The 19,632-nt window shown below is 37.7% G+C and overlaps 1 protein-coding gene across 5 annotated transcripts in view; it reads right to left on the bottom strand.

Moving 5' to 3' along the window:
• LOC117470643 (NACHT, LRR and PYD domains-containing protein 14-like) overlaps nt 1–19,632 on the bottom strand; it is a 39,577-nt gene that overhangs the window by 8,933 nt on the left and 11,012 nt on the right. For all 5 annotated transcript variants that reach the window (XM_034115459.1, XM_034115471.1, XM_034115465.1 and 2 more), the window contains 2 exons: nt 19,412–19,585; nt 17,969–18,115 (listed from right to left, as the gene is read on the bottom strand). In XM_034115459.1, coding sequence (XP_033971350.1) covers nt 17,969–18,115; nt 19,412–19,585 — 321 coding nt within the window. The remainder of the gene's footprint in view (nt 1–17,968; nt 18,116–19,411; nt 19,586–19,632) is intronic.

Genomic DNA, 19,632 nt, shown 5'->3' with positions numbered 1-19,632 from the left:
TATTGATTCCTATGGGGTGAAAACAATAAATTGTAAATATGAAATTCTGCACACAAAAAAAGTGTTTTTACATTTAAAAAACTGTTGTCTTCAAATCATAGTATAGTATTTCCTACATATCATTTTAAAAAAGAGTCACAGTGTAGAATGTCCGAACATTTATTTTAAAAGTACTAGTATAGTACGTTAAAAGTATCTTGAAAAAAGTCCAAGTATAGTATGTAGTTAAGAATTATATTATATAGTTTGTCTGCAATGTCAGTATAGGATCTCTAAAAAAAAAATGAGAGAAAGTCATAGTATAGTTTGACAAAAAAATCTTGAAAAAGTCATGACATTGTGTGTTGAAATGGTTTTGAATAAACACATCAGTATTTTAAAAAGTAAAATTGTATCAAGTGCATCAGACAACTCAAATTACTCCATTTGAACCATATTATAAATAAGTAAAGAATGGTCATAGTATATAGCAGGGCTGTTTAATAGTTTTCGGTGTTTCTGTGTGTCTGTGTTTCTGTGTTTTTGTGTGTCAGTGTTTCAGTGTTTGATACAATTTTACTTTTTAAAATACTGATGTGTTTATTCAAAACCATTTCAACACACAATGTCATGACTCTTTCAAGATCTTTTTGTCAAACTATATATGACTTTCTCTCATTTTTTTTTTAGAGATCCCCTACTGACATTGCAGACAAACTATATAATATAATTCTTAACTACATACTATATTTGGACTTTTTTCAAGATACTTTTAACATACTATACTAGTACTTTTAAAATAAATGTTCGGACATTCTACACTGTGACTCTTTTAAAATGATATGTAGGAAATACTATACTATGATTTGAAGTCAACAGTTTTAAAAAAATGTAAAAACACTTTTTTTATTTGCAGAATTTCATATTTACAATTTATTGTTTTCACCCCATAGGAATCAATAATACATTTATACCAGCGACGTGCAGTCAGGGGAGGCAGGGGAGGCAGAGCCTCACCTGTCATACTCCAATGTAACAGAAAAACAACTAAAGAAAAACTAAATAGTAATAATAATAAAATGTCTCCACTGATCTGTGTTGTAAGTGTGATTTCTGTATGATTCAAATTGCTTTTTATAGTCAAAATCAGAAAATTGGCCGAGCTCCGCTACAACTACATGGGAGCGTGGCAGGGACGAGCTCTGCCTCACGTAAGCCCACAGTAACTTGCTGGAGCACGGGCACTAATTTAGCGCGGGCACTTATTTTGTGAGCGCGCTCAAGCCATTTACTGTGGGGTAAGGTGAGGCACAGATGAGATCTGCCTCACCTCAGAATGCGTCACCCCACAGAAACTGGCTGGAAAGCGGGCCCTAAGCGCATGCCACTGAAGGGGGCGCACGTGAGCCCACAGGTTCTTGTTGCTACTGTAATTCTACGCAGAGACGGTAGACGCAAACAACAAACTAGGCTTTTAAAACTACAGGAAGATAAGGAGGACTTTTACAAAAAAGTAATGGAGATTGTTGTCCAGAAGGATAGCATGGACTTCATCTTCAAGTCAAGGTAAGACCACAATTGTAATGAACATGGGATCTTACTAAGAAAGAACAATCCAATATTTAGATTTTGGGTATCCTTTTGTTGAACGGTCTGTTTAAAATGAATCGAAGCATCAGACTAAAAAAGCTTTTGAAAATAACCGAATATTTCGATTAAGGTCAAAATATAATATTTGTAAATCTGACTCAGTGAGTCAGTGCCTCACCAGCCATGAACCTCACCACACGTCACTGATTTATACTGATTGCAACATCCCCAGGATCTTCTCCAGCACAGAATCCCCCGGATGAAGGGAAATATTATAATGGAGTTTTTGCACTTCAGCCAAAGTATTCATGTGTATGCTGTTTTTGACACAAAGATGCATTACATCTACAAACAGAGCATACAATGCGAGCACATGATACACTTTTGGTGTTTGTTTCATTTCTTCGGTAATGTTACAGAATGTTTCGGAAAATGAAGATTCCAGTACCACTTTAAATGTTTCGTTTACAATCGTTTCCCAATGACCCGGAATAGTACTGCCAGAATGAACGATATCCAAAATGTCTTCTAGTTTACAAACTTCAGCCATTCTGTTTACACGGGGATCACTACTCATTCTGTTTTCAATCGTCATCAACAACACACTTATTAAACAGGTATTGACTGCATTCTGATAAATATATACAGATTGTTTTCCATAGTAGTTACCCATTTTTTATTTTACTTTAAAGAAAAGTCAAAGTATCAGGAAAAAAAATAAAAAAATCCCTGGCTTCAATCAACCGCTGGTTATTAGTCTTCTTCTTCTCCATCCAGCTCGGCATGGATCTTTTCAAGTCTCTCCTTGAGGCGTCTGCAGTTTTTGAGATTGTGCAGAAAAGCCTCCGAAGCGCCTTGGATCCTCCATTCAGCCGTGTAAATGTTTTTATCATTAAGACTCTGGTCAATCACAGTAATGAAGTCGGCGAGCCAAAGTCTTTTCATTAACGCGTTGTAATTGTTTCTGAAGAAATATTCTGGAATGTCATTCAGACAATCGTGTTGCCTCTGGCCAGGGTGACTGACTCGGCATCCATTGCAGATTTCTTCTCTGTACCGATGCAGCACCCTCTCCAGAATATCAACCAACTCCGATTTCACTATGGCCCAAGGAGTAACATCAGCAGCAGTAGTACTGCAAGCTTTGGGTGTCCACAATGGTGGTGATGATGGTAGTCCAGGAGTTTGTTCCTGGCTGCAACTCGCGGGGGGAGACTTGGTTTTTCTCAGATCCCTGGCTAGTTTTCAACAGTCGTCTTAGTGGGGTCCTTCATTTTAGATGATTTGCTGAGTGGGGGGTGGACTTATTGCGTTGAGTGGGGGGAGTCATCTGTATAATTGAAAGTTTTTAGAAAGTTCTTTAAGCTTTGTAGCTTTTTCATCTATCATTTCCAACCAAGCAGCAAGAGGTCAAATCTAAGAATAAGTAATAGTTTGTCACGATTTTACGGAAAAAGTCAAAGTATAGTTTGTCAGAAAAAAATAAATATATATATGGAAAAGTCATTGTGTACAATAGTATGTTGAAAAACAAAAACAAAAAAGAAACTCAATTCATTACTAATTAATGAATATTTTACCAAGTTATAAAGTTTTGCATCCATTAAAGTGTAACTATAAGTATCTTTGTAGGAGAAAAAACAAAAATAATTTAAGTTATTTCCATAAAACTGGATTGTCTTACTAAAATCCCAGAGTGCCTTTAAGAGTCACAGTCTTAAAGAAAATCTGTTCAGAAAAAGTACTTAACTTTCTACCAGTTGTAAAGTTGTCATACATAAAACTGTATCCAAAAAGTAAGTGAAAGACAACGGGGGAAAAAATAAAGTGTTAAAATCACCAACTTCCCTTTTAGAGTCACAGTCTTTAAGAAAATACATTTGTTACAAAATAATTGACATTCTACCAGTTGTCAAATGTTCCTACATAAAAGTGTATAAAAAAAAGTATCTTGGTAGCTGAAAATAACTAAAATATCAGAGAAAACCTACATTGTTTAACTGAACAAGTGTTTTTTTTTTTAAAACAGGGTATTAAAGAAACCCCCATTCCTTACAAAGTACTTCATATTATACCCTTTTGTTAAGTGTTGCATACATCAAAGTGTATCTAAAAGTATCTTGGTAACACAAGAAAAGAGAAAAAAGTCAAAATCTGCCTTGTGTCAGTAAATAAGTGTTAAAATCACAAACTTGCCTTTCAGAGAAACAGTATTTAAGAAAAAATCTAATCAGACAATGTACTTCATTTTCTAGTTTTAAGGTTTTGCATACCTCAAAGTGTGTCTAAAAGTATCTTGGCAAGAGAAAAAAGCCAAAATCTGCCTAGTGTCAGTAAATAAGTGTTAAAATCACAAACTTGCCTTTTAGAGTCACAGTCTTTAAGAAAATAAATGTGTTACAAAGTGATTGACATTCTACCAGTTGTAAAGTTTTCAGACAACAAACCGTATCTAAAAGTATCTTGGTAGCAGAAAAAAGCAAAAATCAGTAAAGTCATCAAAAACGACATTGTTTAACTGGATTGTCTTACTTAAATCAAAAAGCTGCCATTAAGAGTCACATTCTTAAATAACATCTATTTAGACAAAGTATTTGATTTTTCTAGTTTTAACTTTTTGCATACTTCAAAGTGTATCTAAAAGTATCTTGGCAAGAGAAAAAAGCCTAAATGCCTTTAAGAGTCACAGTCTTAAAGAAAATCTGTTCGTCTTAGTGGGGTCCTTAGTTTTGGATGATTTGCTGAGTGGGGTGGGGCTTGTTGCGTTGAGTGGGGGGGGGAGTCATCTGTAGAAATGAGAGTTTCTTTCACCCGTATAATGTCCCTCGCTGTTTGACTCTTTTTAAAAAGTTATTTTTCATCTATCATTTTCAACCAAGCAGCAAGAGGTCAAATTTAATAATAAGTAATTAGTTTGTCACGATTTTACGGGAAAAAGTCAGAGCGCGATGTCACATCTTAAAGACAGCTTGAACTGGATAGATGGTTAGTCTTTTTCAAACATACCATACGTTCTGCATGTTAGTATATTTGGCCAATCGGGTTAGGCCCTACTGCCCTACCCCCTCAATAGGGAAGTCACGCTTTGGGAAGAGGTGTTTAATTTGACAGATCTGACTTGATTGTTGTTGTGATGGCTGAAGGAAGAGGGACGGGGAGGAAAATTCAGAGGGTGAAGAAGCAGAAAGATAACTTGTTTGTAAAACGGACAGCACGTCAGTTTCAGGAAAGATGACACCGGTTTTATGCATGACATGCCAAATATCCTGAAGCCCTACAAAAAAAAAAAAGGTACACGTATATATTGTGTTGAAAATATCGCAAAAAGTCGTAATATTGTATAATGTATTAGTTGCATGTTGTATTTTGATAAAAATCACTGTATATTCAAAAATATAATGGAAAAAGGAGAGAAAAACAAATATCACAGTATGTTGAAAAATATGAAAAAAGTAATGTGTTAACCTGTTTCACGCCTTCCCCCCGGTACCGGGCGGATAAACGCGTCATTTGCAGGAAACAACGTCTAAGGAATCTTAATATTGAATAAAACTATGAATGTGTTATATCCATGTAATGGGAAGAAACTCAGCTAACTGATCTTTTTAATTTGTTTTTCAAAAAAAAACCACAATGCTAGCACTCAGCCTCTGAATTAGCCTCGACGAAAAAACGTAACCTACAAAGGCACATAAACTCACTCAGAACTCCCTTATTACTTATCCTAGATGCACAACCAAACACTATTTTTTGGTGTCCTGGAGACACTGAATCTAACGGTGCCCACCTCAACACTCAGTGATAAACATTCGCGACGCTATCAACGAAAGCGTACATCATCACATGTGGAGCCAAGAAGCTAAACATGTAAATATATCTTACCTTGGTCAAAAGTGGTCTTCAATGGCATTAAAACGATAAAAAAACGATGCTGCAGTTAATCCATAGGTTCATCCTATGTGTCTGTGCCTTCTTTGAAATTATTTCTGATAATCCATAAGCAATACAACTGCGTTTTAGTTTCCAAACTCCAGAAGGAGACATTCCTCCAGTTTAGTTTCGCTTTCCACACGCGAAGCGGCAACATTTTTTCTTTACAATGTGTGTCTATGTAAGTCTCCTCCTTCGATTCTATTGGCTCTAACGGTCACAAGGGTATGTCAACCAACCAGATCGAGCAAGGGGGGCCAGAGATAGGTCAAATCCACCCAAATGACCCCAGATGGCCCAGTTTTTGGCTAAATCTCTCTAAAAAGGTCAAATTTCACTTGTTTTGCATCAATCTTGATACAGGGTACTTATTATATGTTGTACTTTGGATTCCTAAAGCTTTTAGTCTACTAACCCATCATCCAAGGGTAGTTTTCACTATCTGTAAAAAATAATTTTTGGACGGACACTATAATTTACAGTTTTTTACTATGTAAAATCTGAATTTTCTTTAAAATAAAAAACATTTATATTGATTCTGACACTTCTACATCCAACTCACAGGTTTATCATTACTTTGAGAAAAGATTATTAATTTAACCCTTTTAGAAGGGAAGATATGGTCATTTGTTCTGGGAATGTCATTTTCGAGCCTGAGACCTGAAAAACAGGCTCAGAGTGGAACAGGTTAAAATAACTTGAAAGAAATCAAAGTAAAGCATCTAAAAACATATATTTAAAAAAAGTAATGTTAGTCAAGTCAAGTTATCAAAACTGCATTGTTTCATCGAAACAGTGTTAAAATCACAAACTCTCCATTTAGAGTTTGATTCTTTAAGAAACTCAATTCATTACAAATTAATGAATATTTTACCAAGTTATAAAGTTTTCCATACATAAACGTGTATCTTACAGTTCCTTTGTGAGAGAATTACGCACAAATCTGTCATATCAAAACATTCTATTGCAGTATTTTATCTGTTTTATGTGCTCTATATATATATATATATATTTATATATTTATATATATATATTTGCTGCACTGTTGGAGGAGCCTGTGACCTATGTTTTTCATTGACATATCTACACTGTAGCTAATGGGCATATGCCATAAAGCCTTGGAACTTAAAATGATCAGCAACTGCATTGTCTCACTGAAAACAGCTCTAAAGAAAACCCAATTCCATACAAAGTACTTAACTTTCTACCAGTTGTAAAGTGTTGCTCACTTCAAAAGTGTATCTAAAAAGTATCTTAGTAACAAAAACAAAAGCAAAAAGCATTAATGTTAACAACGCCTCAAAGGGCGGACTCCTGAGTTCCGTAATGTCCCCCTACCATGGCACTTGGACTATTTACATCATCCAGGGCTCAACACCAGTAAATACACCTCTCTTTATCCGCTCTCCAAGGCTCCAAGGGCGGACTCCTGAGTTCCGTAATGTCCCCTTAACATGACACTTAGACTATTTACATCATCTAGGGAAGCACACCAGTAAATCTTCTGTTATGTCAAGTCTTGGACCTTCTCAATATAACTATAATTTAATTACAGTTTCCAGATATTGGAAGAGGCCCATGAGTCTCTTTGCTAATTATCAATGGTCTTTGCAATTAACAGCAGATGTACCCATGTTAAGTAAATTGGCAAAGGTCAGAGGAACTCCAAGAGAGGTCTTCCTCAGATACAATACAGTTAAAGTCTTGTTAGTCAGTGGTTCATATCCAGCATGCATTAGCTAAGAAACGATAAGGATGTTGGTGTGTGACATCTGGAACTTACATGTTGCTCTGATGTTGGTGCGTCCAAGTTTAGGAGAACTGACAATTTGTGTGCGTTAAACATGATTAGGGAACATGTTCGTGTGTCATTTAGGAAACGTATATTTGGCCTGTGTTTTCTTGTGTTCGTGGGACCATTTCTGCGATTGGTTGCTGTTGAAGCAAGGTAATGTTTCCCCATTGTTGTTTGGTGGTGCGCAACTAAATAATAATGATTAGTCTCAACTATTTCTGTATTAGTGTTTCATTGATTCCTCTCTGTTTCATTCTTTCATGTTGTGTGAGTACTTGGATCTCCCCAACATTTTGGAGGTCCTTACCGAGATTGCCGATGCTGGAGGTTGCTGTGTTCCTTCTCTGGGGGTCTCAACTCCCTTGGCCAGGCAGCCCTGAGACGGCTGGGGTAAAATCTCAAGGAATTGAGAAACCAGACTTGAGACTTCCACAGAAGAAATACCAACTCACAGTAAGCAAAACGTATTTGGAATGAAATGACTTTTGAAGTTGTATTGGTTAAAAAGAAAAAGCAGAGGAGAGTGGATTTGAGATATTTGCACAGTTATGGTTGAGATCTGTTGATTGTGTGTTTTGTTTGTTGGTCTTGTTTTATGTTGATAAATGTTTATACTGGAGAGATCACTGTATTCTGCTCGTAATCTGCCTGAGAAGCTAAGGGTTTGATTGAGAGGATATGATCTTTGCTAGCCGTAAGGACATGTTATGCTGGAGGAATCACTGTATCTGACCTCGTAGTCGTGAATTCTGCCTGAGAAGATCCTAATGATTGTCTTAAGGTTCAGATATTCATTTGGCTGAGGGGATATGATTTGCTTTGCGAGCCAAGTGCACATCCGGTCCGTTCGGTAATTAAGAGATTAATAAGCCCGATCCGAGTTCAGGGAGTTAAAAGTATAAAACTTGCCTGGCGACTCTGTGAATTCACTACATACAAAAGTGGAGTTTTCCATGTTTTGTCAGACCGTAATGTAGAGTCTGTGATAAAGCGCTAAATGTTTTGGTATACCATAGTTTGTTGTTTTAATTTCTTATTGGTCAAAGAAGCTGCAGTTTGAAATATGTCCCCCCCTTCTCCTGAAGAGGCTGAGAGTTCCAGCCGGGGTGTATCTGTCTTTGTCTGTGAAAGTATCTTCCCCCTTCTCCCCATTCTGTAAAAGAGGAGATGCTCTAATTGTTGGCTGTGAGAGCAGCAGCCCGGAGTGTGTCTGCTTGCTCTTTTCTCTAATGCCTGAAAGAAGGCTGCATTGTGTTTCTCTGTTTAAAACAAGGAGTGAAAGATCAACGAGTGATCTGAAGTTGGAGTGAATACATTGAAAATTAATAGATCAATGTGTGATTTGAAGTAGTAGATATATTGAAATAAATAAGAAACAATGATTTGTTGCTATTTAAACATAGTCTTTGGGAACTGATTGTTACCATTGAATTGCATTGTGAATTTCATGGTATTTGTCATTTGACTAAGAATTGTACTTAATTATATTTCAAAGGAACTTAATTACATACAGTAACGTTAAGGCAAAGTAAAAAGAGGTTTACTGAGTATATGAAGTACATTAAGGTAAAGGTTTTATACAAATTAAATATAAGAGTGGATTTGTCCACCTAGTATAAGACATAGAAAGAGGATAATTGTTAAACATGAAATAACAAACTTACTGTAAGAAATATATATTGTAATGTTATTTAGGAGTTGTATTTATCATACAGTAACTCTCATTTGATGATTGTTTAAAGTAGATAGGAAACTGAAAACGCAAACGATTCACCACAATTGTATTTTTAAAGTTATGAAGAAAGAGTAGTAAGTAATAAGCAGGAGGTTTTTATAAGTTTGTCAGTCAGAAGGAATCTGTTAATGTTTAAGCATGACAGAGGTGCTGTACGATGTTTGCTCAAGCCCTCTCACACTGTTGGATAACATAAGAGGTCAAGTGTGATTGATGAGAGAAGCGTGTGGACAGGAGCAGCTGCAGGGCACAGTGAGGAAAGAGAGAGACAGGAGAATTAAGATGTTTTGAAGAGTCTAGAGAGAGTAAATGTTATATAAAGTTAACTACTATTCTGGAAAATGTTCCTATGGTTTACTGTTTTATGAGTAACATAAAATAAAATATAAATATATTTATATTACTAGATATAAGAAAAACGTGCTTATCTAGGTTAACAGAGAATTGCTATTAACCAGTTTCAGCTGCAACTATCCTATCTTTGTTCTAAAGAGAACATACGTTGCATTTACAATTAATATTAAGAAAGTTCACAATTGATATCATTAAAGACCGTTTTGGATTAATGGATTGTTCTTTAGGCCCAGAGATATTTATTGTTGGAATATATGGCGTGTCTGTCATAAACATTCATGCTTAGATGGAATAAAGTGTTGAGATGTTCTCAAGAGTGGGAGTTTTCACAATGCCTTTTTGTTTTTATTGAAACAATTGAGTTATAAGGAAAGAAAACTGTTCCGTGATGATTTCTGTAGGTTTCAGCTTTAGTGATGAAGATTGCATTTTGTGAGGAAACCACCAATAATTATTTTAAGTGTTCCAAAAATATATTCATTAACTGTAATCAGATTACTTGTTTTTCAAATATAGGATTGAATACAGTTACTTGATGTTTTGTATTATTACAACCTAACCATGCTTGTAACACAACTTAGATGAATAATTTGAAAATGAATAGAATAAGCAAGTAGATAAAATATGAATCTATAGTGGTTAAAGGAGGGTTTCCTTGTTTTGCTCATTGACTTAGAACTGAAGTAAAGGAGAATAGTGTTTCTCATGGTTTTTAAAGATAAATCATCAGTTTTGATGGACTTTGATGTTGAAATGGATCATGGTGGAGAATGAAGACCTTTTTGGTTTCGAATTTAAGAAGATTTTAAAGCTTATGTGTATGTTCTTTTCCTGACTAGAATTTAAAAGCAGGACGTCAACTAGACAAAAGAGATTTTACAATGTAGTTTTACTACTTTTGATGAAGTAAAGAATCTGGGCAAACTACCACCATTAGTTTGTTTTGACATTCACATGTTTCAGCATTCCTGACCATATGAGCCGCGTTCACACCGGAGTACTTTCACCGTACTTTTCACGTTTTAGTTCCGTGAGTACCCCTTATGTCGCGTTCACACCAAAAATCGTACTTAATCTCGGGTACTTTTACCCCCATTTTTAGAGCCAGCTCAGAGAGCGTACTTTTCTGTGGGTGAAAAGTGCTCCAAAAGTGCCCCAGTGCTGATTGGCTGGGCGAATTGCAAACCACGCCCGTACAAATCTGAAAATGTTGTGTGGAGACGCCATTGTTTTTCCTCGCTACAAAAACACAACGCTCCGTGCGTTTTTGAAAGCAGTTATGGCAAGCATCAAGAAATGATGAGGAGGTGTCGGCGCTTCTGGAGATCTACGCCGAGGACGCGACCCAGGGAATGCTACTGAAGCCAGTTCGGTAGCTTTCACTCGACCTGGGAATTGTGCACAGCCGACTAAATATAAAGAAACTCAGGACTACAAACGGCGGATTCAGTGGCCAACGATGACTACCACGACGAAGGTAAAATCAACTACATGCACTGGGGTTTTAATCTGCACAATAATGGTCTCAGATGTACTTTTATTTGCTCAGTAGATCAAGCTAGCCATGCTAGCCATAATAGGCTAACACCGGCCCCGAGCTAGCTACATCTAGCTAGCTAGATATTCCCCGCCGCTATGAAAACGTTTTGACTTGTGAATAACTGTGCAGTGTTTCTGTAATTTGCTTCACTAACTCATGGCACTAATCGTCTGTTTCAGGCGAGGATGGACAACTCTCGGGATTGGAAACAAGCGAGCTTTGCATTCTAGATCACAGTTCTTGGTCGTCCTCCTTACCAGCAACCAAACGCAAAGGTACACACACTGTAACTTTGTCTTGAAAGAACGTTACGCATCGAACTGATGTTCACAATCATGTTTATTTCATAATATTCATCATATTTTATGTTTAACTTGCCTCAACAACGTTAAACAAAGTTCAAGCATACATGAAGCACTCTTCAAAAAGGAACAATCCTCCGTGTTTGAACCTCTTAAATCGCTGCATAGCCGATTTATTTGGACTGGATTATCCCAGAGAGGCCAAACATTCTTTATAACACAGTTTCAGATTTGTGAAACCTTAATTCTATTTGTGAAAATACAAAAAAGGGAGATTTCAGTGCTTTTTTTACATGTAGACCACATTAGACCACATTAGACCAGGTCCTGATCTAAAACCACTATACCTAGACTCATCAAATCTGGACTGGATTATCCCAGAGAGTCAAAAGATTCTTTATAACACAGTTTCAGATTTGTGAAACCTTAATTCTATTTGTGAAAATACAAAAAACACATTCCTAGTATGTTGTAAAACTACATGGCGACTAAACAGATCTTGTATATTGCTTATTTTCCCCTCTTAGGAAAGCGGACACGGGATGCGAATTTCTTTGACACCGCCCAGGCGTTGGAGGACCGGCGTGCCGTGGTGAATGAGTCACTGCGTGGAGATCAGATGGTGCTGTTCACCAAGGCCCAGGAAACGGAGGACAAGATGCTCACCTCGATGGAGCGCCAGGCAGCAGATGGAGCGCCAGCAGCACCAGGATGAAGTGTGGGCGCTGCGCCATGAGGAAGCGTCGGCGCAGCGGCAGGATGAGCGACAAACTGCATTTAATAACAGTTTATTTGGTATAGTTTTTGTAAATACTGACACACGACACACAACGTTGCACTAAGGTGTGTATGCTGCTGAGAATATCCCTACACCTGGGACAGTTTATTTTATATTGTTATTACTGTTATGACTTTATTTTATATATAATGTTTACTGACATGTACAACTGACACTTTATTTACATTTAAAATTGTTCTATTTAATGTTATTTCTTGAGAGTGCAATAAAGAAAACCGACATGGCGATTAAGCTTATTTCTCCAGACACTTTATCTTTTGTGACCTGTGTAGCATCCTATACATCACATGTAAGTGATTATTCTGATACCATCAAGTTTCATCGGTTATAAACTGGCAAAGCTTTATTTGTCATTTATTTATCATCAATGTTGCAACCTTGTGGGGGAATGGCAGGGGCACATACACAAATATGACAATTTATATCATTTTAAATATTATTTGACCTAAACTTTTAATTCCCCCCCCATTTCACACAACACAACATGGAGTCCACTATGGGCCAAAACTAACATGTATGTTTGCATAGTGTTTATGGCAGACGGATGCAGTGGGTCTCAGGAAGATATATAATAAAGGTGGGTTTGCTGCTGAGACTCCCTACACCTGGGAGTTTATTTTATATTGTTATTACTGTTATTATATAGTACAACTGACACTTTATTTTATATTGACAATGTTTACTGACATGTACAACTGACACTTTAGTTACATTTAAAATATTTCTATTTAATGTTATGTCTTGAGAGTGCAATAAAGAAAACCGACATGGCGATTAAACGGATCCTGTATCAGCCATCCTACGGTGAAACATGGCAGTCATGTGTGCTTTCCGTCGGCCAATCCTTTTCCTAAAGCTTTTGAACTGCCTTTGATGCTGAAGAAAGACTCCATCTCCATCATGTCTGAGGTCGGAAGGTAAACAACAGACAGTATACGCGGGAAGTTTTTCTTCTTCTTCTTCTCTTGTTTTGTAGCGGATTGCAAACAACTTTAAGGTGCTTACCGCCACCTACTGTACTTGTAATCTTCCCTCAGGGAAAAGTACTCCGGTGTGAACGCGATCTGTACTAAGTGCCCTGGGGTTAAAAGCGCCAGGGCACTTAGTGCCGGAACTAAGTACAGGAAAGTACTTGGTGTGAACGCGGCTATGGACACTCAGCCATTTTATAACCCGTTGGGGGAGAGATTTAAATTGAGTTTTTCTCTAGTAGCTGATTGGCTGTGATTACAGCAGCACTGGATAGTTATGCGCCACCGTTGGGTTGTACTCTGAATCAGTGTGTTGGTGAAATGTTGCTCACTACAGAAACAGAAGAAGTGTGCAAAGAACGCATCTCTGAGGAGGTTTTGACATTTTGCTTGTGATGGACATGAACCCTTGTTGTCAAGGCAACAGTGGTGTGAAGAGGAACTGCACTTTTTGGGGATTTCTACTGTGCAGAGGACAACGTGTGTCTGCTGATTGTACCACATTGATCCAAGAGTTTCCTCCCCTCCAGATGCCAGAGAGAGTTTCCTTGAGCCCACTGACCAGGGCCGTCTCTAGCTTTTTGGAGACCCTGCCACTGACTACAGCTGCAGAGGACAACGAATCACTGACTGTTCTCATTATGACAAGATCTTGAGACAGGCTTGTCTCAGACTGTTCAGACTCTGAAGAAATCATGCAATGATTTTACAGCATAACTGTGCAAGAGTTTTCCAGAGGGTGGTGTAGAACATTATGTTTAGTGTTTAAGAAGAGAGGCTGCTTGTTTAACGATGGTCTGGAATACTGAAAAGATTAATATCATTAATATCCTTTATTTTAGCATACTAGACATCTGATTATTATATCACACAGAATAATCTTGAAATATAAACTAGCTATGGGTAAAACGTGTGATTGTTATACCATTGTTATAATGAACTGAAAGTAAATAGGGAAATAGTGTCTGGTTAAAGATGAACAGATTTGATATCCTAGAAAGGGTTAGTTATAGTGTGAATAACTTTACAAAGTATTTACTAATGTATTTTAAAGTACAAATAAAAAAAAACACAAGTCCAGTTTTGTTTTTTAGAATTAAATTGTCTATTATTAAAAAAAACTGTTCACCTTAGGTCTAGCTTTAGACTTTGATAGTAAAGGAGTATTTAGGTTTATTTTTTAAATATGTTGGCTATTCACTAGATAGAGATTTATTGAGAACATTTCTGAAGATTGAATATTTGTTCCATTTCTAATATTCCTATTTAAAACGTAATTTTAGAGTAACGAAGGCTGATGCTGAACTTGGAAAAATGTGTTAGTGGTTTGCATGATGTAAACAAAGAGGCTTTGGTTTGTTCAATCACCAGTTAAATCTACTTCAGTACCTGGTACTGTAAAATGGTTTGGTATGATTGATTTGGCTAAAACTTAGTTTAACATCCTGATGTAACATTATGAGACATGTTCACTTCTAAGGGTAAACAAATTAATAAAAAGGACTATTATTATTATTAATTAATTGAAATATTAATGAAAAAGGCCGATGTCTGCAGGTTCACTTAGGGATGCCTTGCAAGAACATTTGTCAGGTTTTATGTTTCCCAGGGGCAGTACATTAATAAAGTGTATTGATAATTTGTTTGTTTAACATCTGAAACAAATTGTGCTGCGAACACGGGAAAAACTTTGTTGCATTGTTTGACATCAACACAATGATGTCACTGATTAAAAACTCCAGCTGGTAGAATATCAAAGTGCACTACTATAGGACATGAGATCTCGAGACTGACTTAGACTTTGCAAAGACTGAATGAATGTGAATTGATTTGTCAATTCCTGACTGTTACAGTAACACTGACCCACCGACAGAGTGATTTTATTTTGGGATGTACGCATTACTTTTGGCAATGGTTTTCTGACTATGCCATATTAGTTGGACCATTGTGAGACATGGTGCATGACATTTGTCTGACTATGCATGATCCCTGCATGACTTGATGACTATGTAACTTGATATTTAACATTGTTGATTCTTTTTGACAGGAGAAAGTTTTCCTGATGATGAGTCATAGGACTTTGAAATAACATTGTATGAGCAGATGGGTACTCTGAGGTATCTTACTTGGGGAAACATGGTCTCTATGGTTTGGAGGACAATGTTTCCAGGAGGGGTATAACGGGTTTATTGTTCTTGTTCACGTGAATTTGTTAACCCTCACATGATCCAGAGGGAAAATGAAACAACTTGTTGCCTAAACAACTTTTTGCCTAATGTTCGAAGTTGAGATCTGATTGGCTTCAGCACCATGGCTGAACAATTTTGCAGAATATGTTTGTTGTGTGCTTAGGAAATTGTGGGTAAGTAAAAACACAACACAAACAACATTTCATGGTTTCAAGAAGTTAAAAAAATTATAGGTAAGACTCTAAGGCCTAGTGGTCGACTGTAGGCTGTTAACCCAGAATGCAAGTGCTATTTTCTACCCAGGTCAAAGCTGTCTTTCCCTTGCAATCTTGAGGAAGGAAGATGGATCATTCTGAGGCAGATGTTTAAGGAGCTGCGTCTGGAGGCAAACTGGAGTGTCAATGAAGGCAGCTGGATGACTACCTTCAGTTCCAGCTATTCTTCCACTGCTATTGTCTTATGGGTTTGGGTCAACACGAAGAACAAAACCCAAAACTTCTGAGATGATTTACAGCCAAGTATATTAGTAATCTCAAACTCCAGAGAAGAAGATCTACCGTTAAACTGTTCTTTTAAAGAAGTCTCAGTTTTCTGACTACAGTTCCGTCCAATTCAAATGGTAATGATGTTGCTTCAGATGTCATCAAGGGATTTTGCTATGAGATGGGACATTACAGCATGAAGGCTAAGATAACAATTCCATCTAAAGGCTACGCATGGAGATCGGAACGTGCACACCCTGAAGAAGTGTTTAATGGACAATATAACAGAAGTGTACGCCAGTTACATCTTGCTATAAGTGTTTTAGAAGATTTTTTATTATGTATAATCAAGTATTACATTGAATGTTACTTTGTTATTAGGTTATGTATGTAAGTTTGTTAAACTTGAATGGGACAAATTGATTTTTCCTCTTAAGCATACTGAGGTTTTTTAAATGATTTTCCATTTAAGTAGAGTAGATTAGCGCAAATTGTCTTTTCTTCCACTTTTTGTGTTATAATCAAAAAGGTGGTTTTTTGGCTATTTGTGAGTAGTACAGGTAACCCTGTGACTTCTGCCTTGAGTAAAATGATTATTCATTGATAAATATTTTTCAGAAAGTAATTTTGGACTTTCCAGGGCGGATCTCAAAAGGTTATTTGTAAGAGTTTTTTTGTATGATCTGGAAACTTAAATTAATAAAAGGAGGGAATGTTATGTCAAGTCTTGGACCTTCTCAATATAACTATAATTTAATTACAGTTTCCAGATATTGGAAGAGGCCCATGAGTCTCTTTGCTAATTATCAATGGTCTTTGCAATTAACAGCAGATGTACCCATGTTAAGTAAATTGGCAAAGGTCAGAGGAACTCCAAGAGAGGTCTTCCTCAGATATAATACAGTTAAAGTCTTGTTAGTTAGTGGTTCATATCCAGCATGCATTAGCTAAGAAACGATAAGGATGTTGGTGTGTGACATCTGGAACTTACATGTTGCTCTGATGTTGGTGCGTCCAAGTTTAGGAGAACTGACAATGTGTGTGCGTTAAACATGATTAGGGAACATGTTCGTGTGTCATTTAGGAAACGTATATTTGGCCTGTGTTTTCTTGTGTTCGTGGGACCATTTCTGCGATTGGTTGCTGTTAAAGCAAGGTAATGTTTCCCCATTGTTGTTTGGTGGTGCGCAACTAAATAATAATGATTAGTCTCAACTATTTCTGTGTTAGTGTTTCATTGATTCCTCTCTGTTTCATTCTTTCATGTTGTGTGAGTACTTGGATCGCCACAACATTTCCTTATAGTTAATAAAGCAATTAAACAATAAAAAGACAATACCATGGGGTCATTAAGATCTTTAAATTATTATTACCCTCTTCAGAGAGACTTCGTTGTAGTTAATAAAGTAATTAAACATTAGTTCACAAGCCATACAGCTTAAGAGAGCATCCAGTTCACTAGCCCTACAATTTCAAAAGAACATCCTTAGTTAACAACAACTTCATAGGGGGTTTTAAAGTTGTGTGAAGTAACTAAACATTACAAATACAATATCAGGGGGTGATTAACCTCTTTTTTTATTATTATTACCCTCTTTCAAAAAGAGAGTCCCTTGTAGTTAATAAAGTAATTAAATATTAGGTATTTTTTTAAAGTTTAGGTGACTTGGTGAGTGGAAATGACTGGCTTTTTATCTAGTTTGCACGGATTTCTTTTTTTACCTAACTCCACCCCTCACTATCTTCTGGCATCACAGCAAAAGGAAAGGGGGTGACAGGGAGGGTGAGAGGGGGACGGGGTGCGAGACAGTCTCACACAACTTCAAAGCGACTGCCTTAATTAACACTAGTTACAAACACTGATCAAAGGACAGACTTCAGAGGGTAATTAGATTGACATCAAAGGCTTATAACAGGCCGGTGTGATATCACAGCGGCATGTCATAACACCTCACCCCCCTTACATCAAAGGACAGACATCAACGGGCTAATTAGATTGACATCAAAGACTTATAACATGCCGGTGTGATATCACACCTACATGTTACAACACCTCACCCCCCTCACATCAAAGGATATCACACCTATCTGTTATATCACACCTACACGCGATAACACCTCGGACAAAAGGGGTCATTAGCATATCAAAGGAGGTCATTTGCATAAGTAGTGGGGGGATGTGACCTGTCACTTTTTATGCATACTAATGTGATTTAAACAGGATCAGTATAACTACTCTGGTTCTTTCAGGTCATAGGAGACAGTTTCTACCTCCTCTATCAGACTGAGTGCCTCTCCATACCTGAGTGTGTCCAGTCCAGCAGACAGCAGCCTCCCCCCTGACTCTCCTGGATGATTGTAGCTCAGGTCCAGCTCTCTCAGATGGGAGGCGTTTAAAGCTGAGGCCAGAGCATCACAGCCTTCCTCTGTGATCAGACAGCCTGACAGCCTGCAGACACACAAACAAGCCGTCAGATCATCTGAGGGTCCAGGACTGGAAGGGGAGGGGGCTTATTACTGCATCACCTCTGGGTCATCTCTACACCTAAAACTCCAGTCACTGCTTCACAGTTCAAATGGACAGCCATGGTAAGGGTCTTATTGATATGAACAGATCATGAAACAAAGGAATAGAGAATAATGTGAACAAAGACACAGAGAGATGACTACAAGAAGAGCTGCAGCTGACACTCTACTACAGTTTGGACATCAGACCTATTAAATGGGTCCCAGGACGCATATGAAATCACTCCAGCATGTTCTGTCTCTTCAGAGCTCCTCACCCAATCTCTGAGGCCCAGTCAGCCTACAGAAGAAGCTTTAATCTGACGCTCATTTAAACTGCTTGTATCTGTGATCTCATCCTTTCAGTGACTACCTAAAGCTCATGACGGTGAGTAAGGGTTGATCGTAGACGGACTGGTAAATAGAGAGCTTTGCCTCCAGCTCAGCTTCCTCTCTCTAACGGTCCCGTACAACGCCTGCATCACTGCTGACTCTGCAACAAGGGACTGCCTGTCCATCTAGGGCCCGGGGGCCAACTGCGGCCCTTTAAGTCTAAAAAATCTTAGTTGATAAAAAAAAAGCCCAATAACTTATTTGCATAACAAACCTTTCCTATGTCCACTTATAAGCAATCTGAGGCTTCTGTTTTAAAGGATGAGCCGCCAACTAAATAAAGTAAACCCTCTGGAGAGCTGAGATGTAGGCTGTTTTGTTCTTAAAGCATATTCAAGTATCAAGAATAATTAACCTACATTTGATTGATTTTGCTAAATTATAACTTGACTTATGAGGCAATATATCTCACCTCTAGTGAGGGGCCCAGCCCTTCGTATGTTATTCTGTATATGGCCCTGTAAGTTTGAAAGTCCCTGACCTAATGCTTCATTTTCACCCTCACTCGTCAACGAAACCCTGAGATAACTAAGTTCCTCGTCTGGGTAAGAAACTCACTGCCAACCTGGAGAGAGCAATCCACCGTTTCCAGAGATCCTCTGCCTCAGATTAGGAGGTGCTCGGCTAAAATTACCAAAATGAGTGCTGGAGAAACACTTCTGCAAAATCACTAAAAATGAAGCTCTTTATAGAGGGTTTAAAGAAGTTTGTGTCAATAATCATTTTATGAATTGTGACACATGTATTGGTGTTTCGTTTCACTACAATGATGTTATTGATGATGGTATTCCCACACCACAGCAGCATGGCTGATTGTTGGCTAAGTCAAACTGTACTGGTCTCTGACCTGAGAGTCTTCAGTTCACAGTGTGGACTCTCCAGTCCAGCAGACAGCAGCTTCACTCCTGAATCCTGCAGGTCGTTGTTACTCAGGTCCAGATCTCTCAGACTGGAGGACTGGGAGCTGAGGACTGAGGACAGAGCTCCACAGCCTCTCTCTGACAGGTTACAGCCACTCAGCCTGAAGAGACGATGAGGACAACATTTATTCAGAAGACAGCAGTGTAT

This window comes from Trematomus bernacchii, unplaced genomic scaffold, assembly GCF_902827165.1.
Source record: "Trematomus bernacchii unplaced genomic scaffold, fTreBer1.1, whole genome shotgun sequence".
In the NCBI taxonomy this organism is placed as follows: domain Eukaryota; kingdom Metazoa; phylum Chordata; class Actinopteri; order Perciformes; family Nototheniidae; genus Trematomus; species Trematomus bernacchii.
This window is presented reverse-complemented; position numbering and strand designations above follow the sequence as displayed.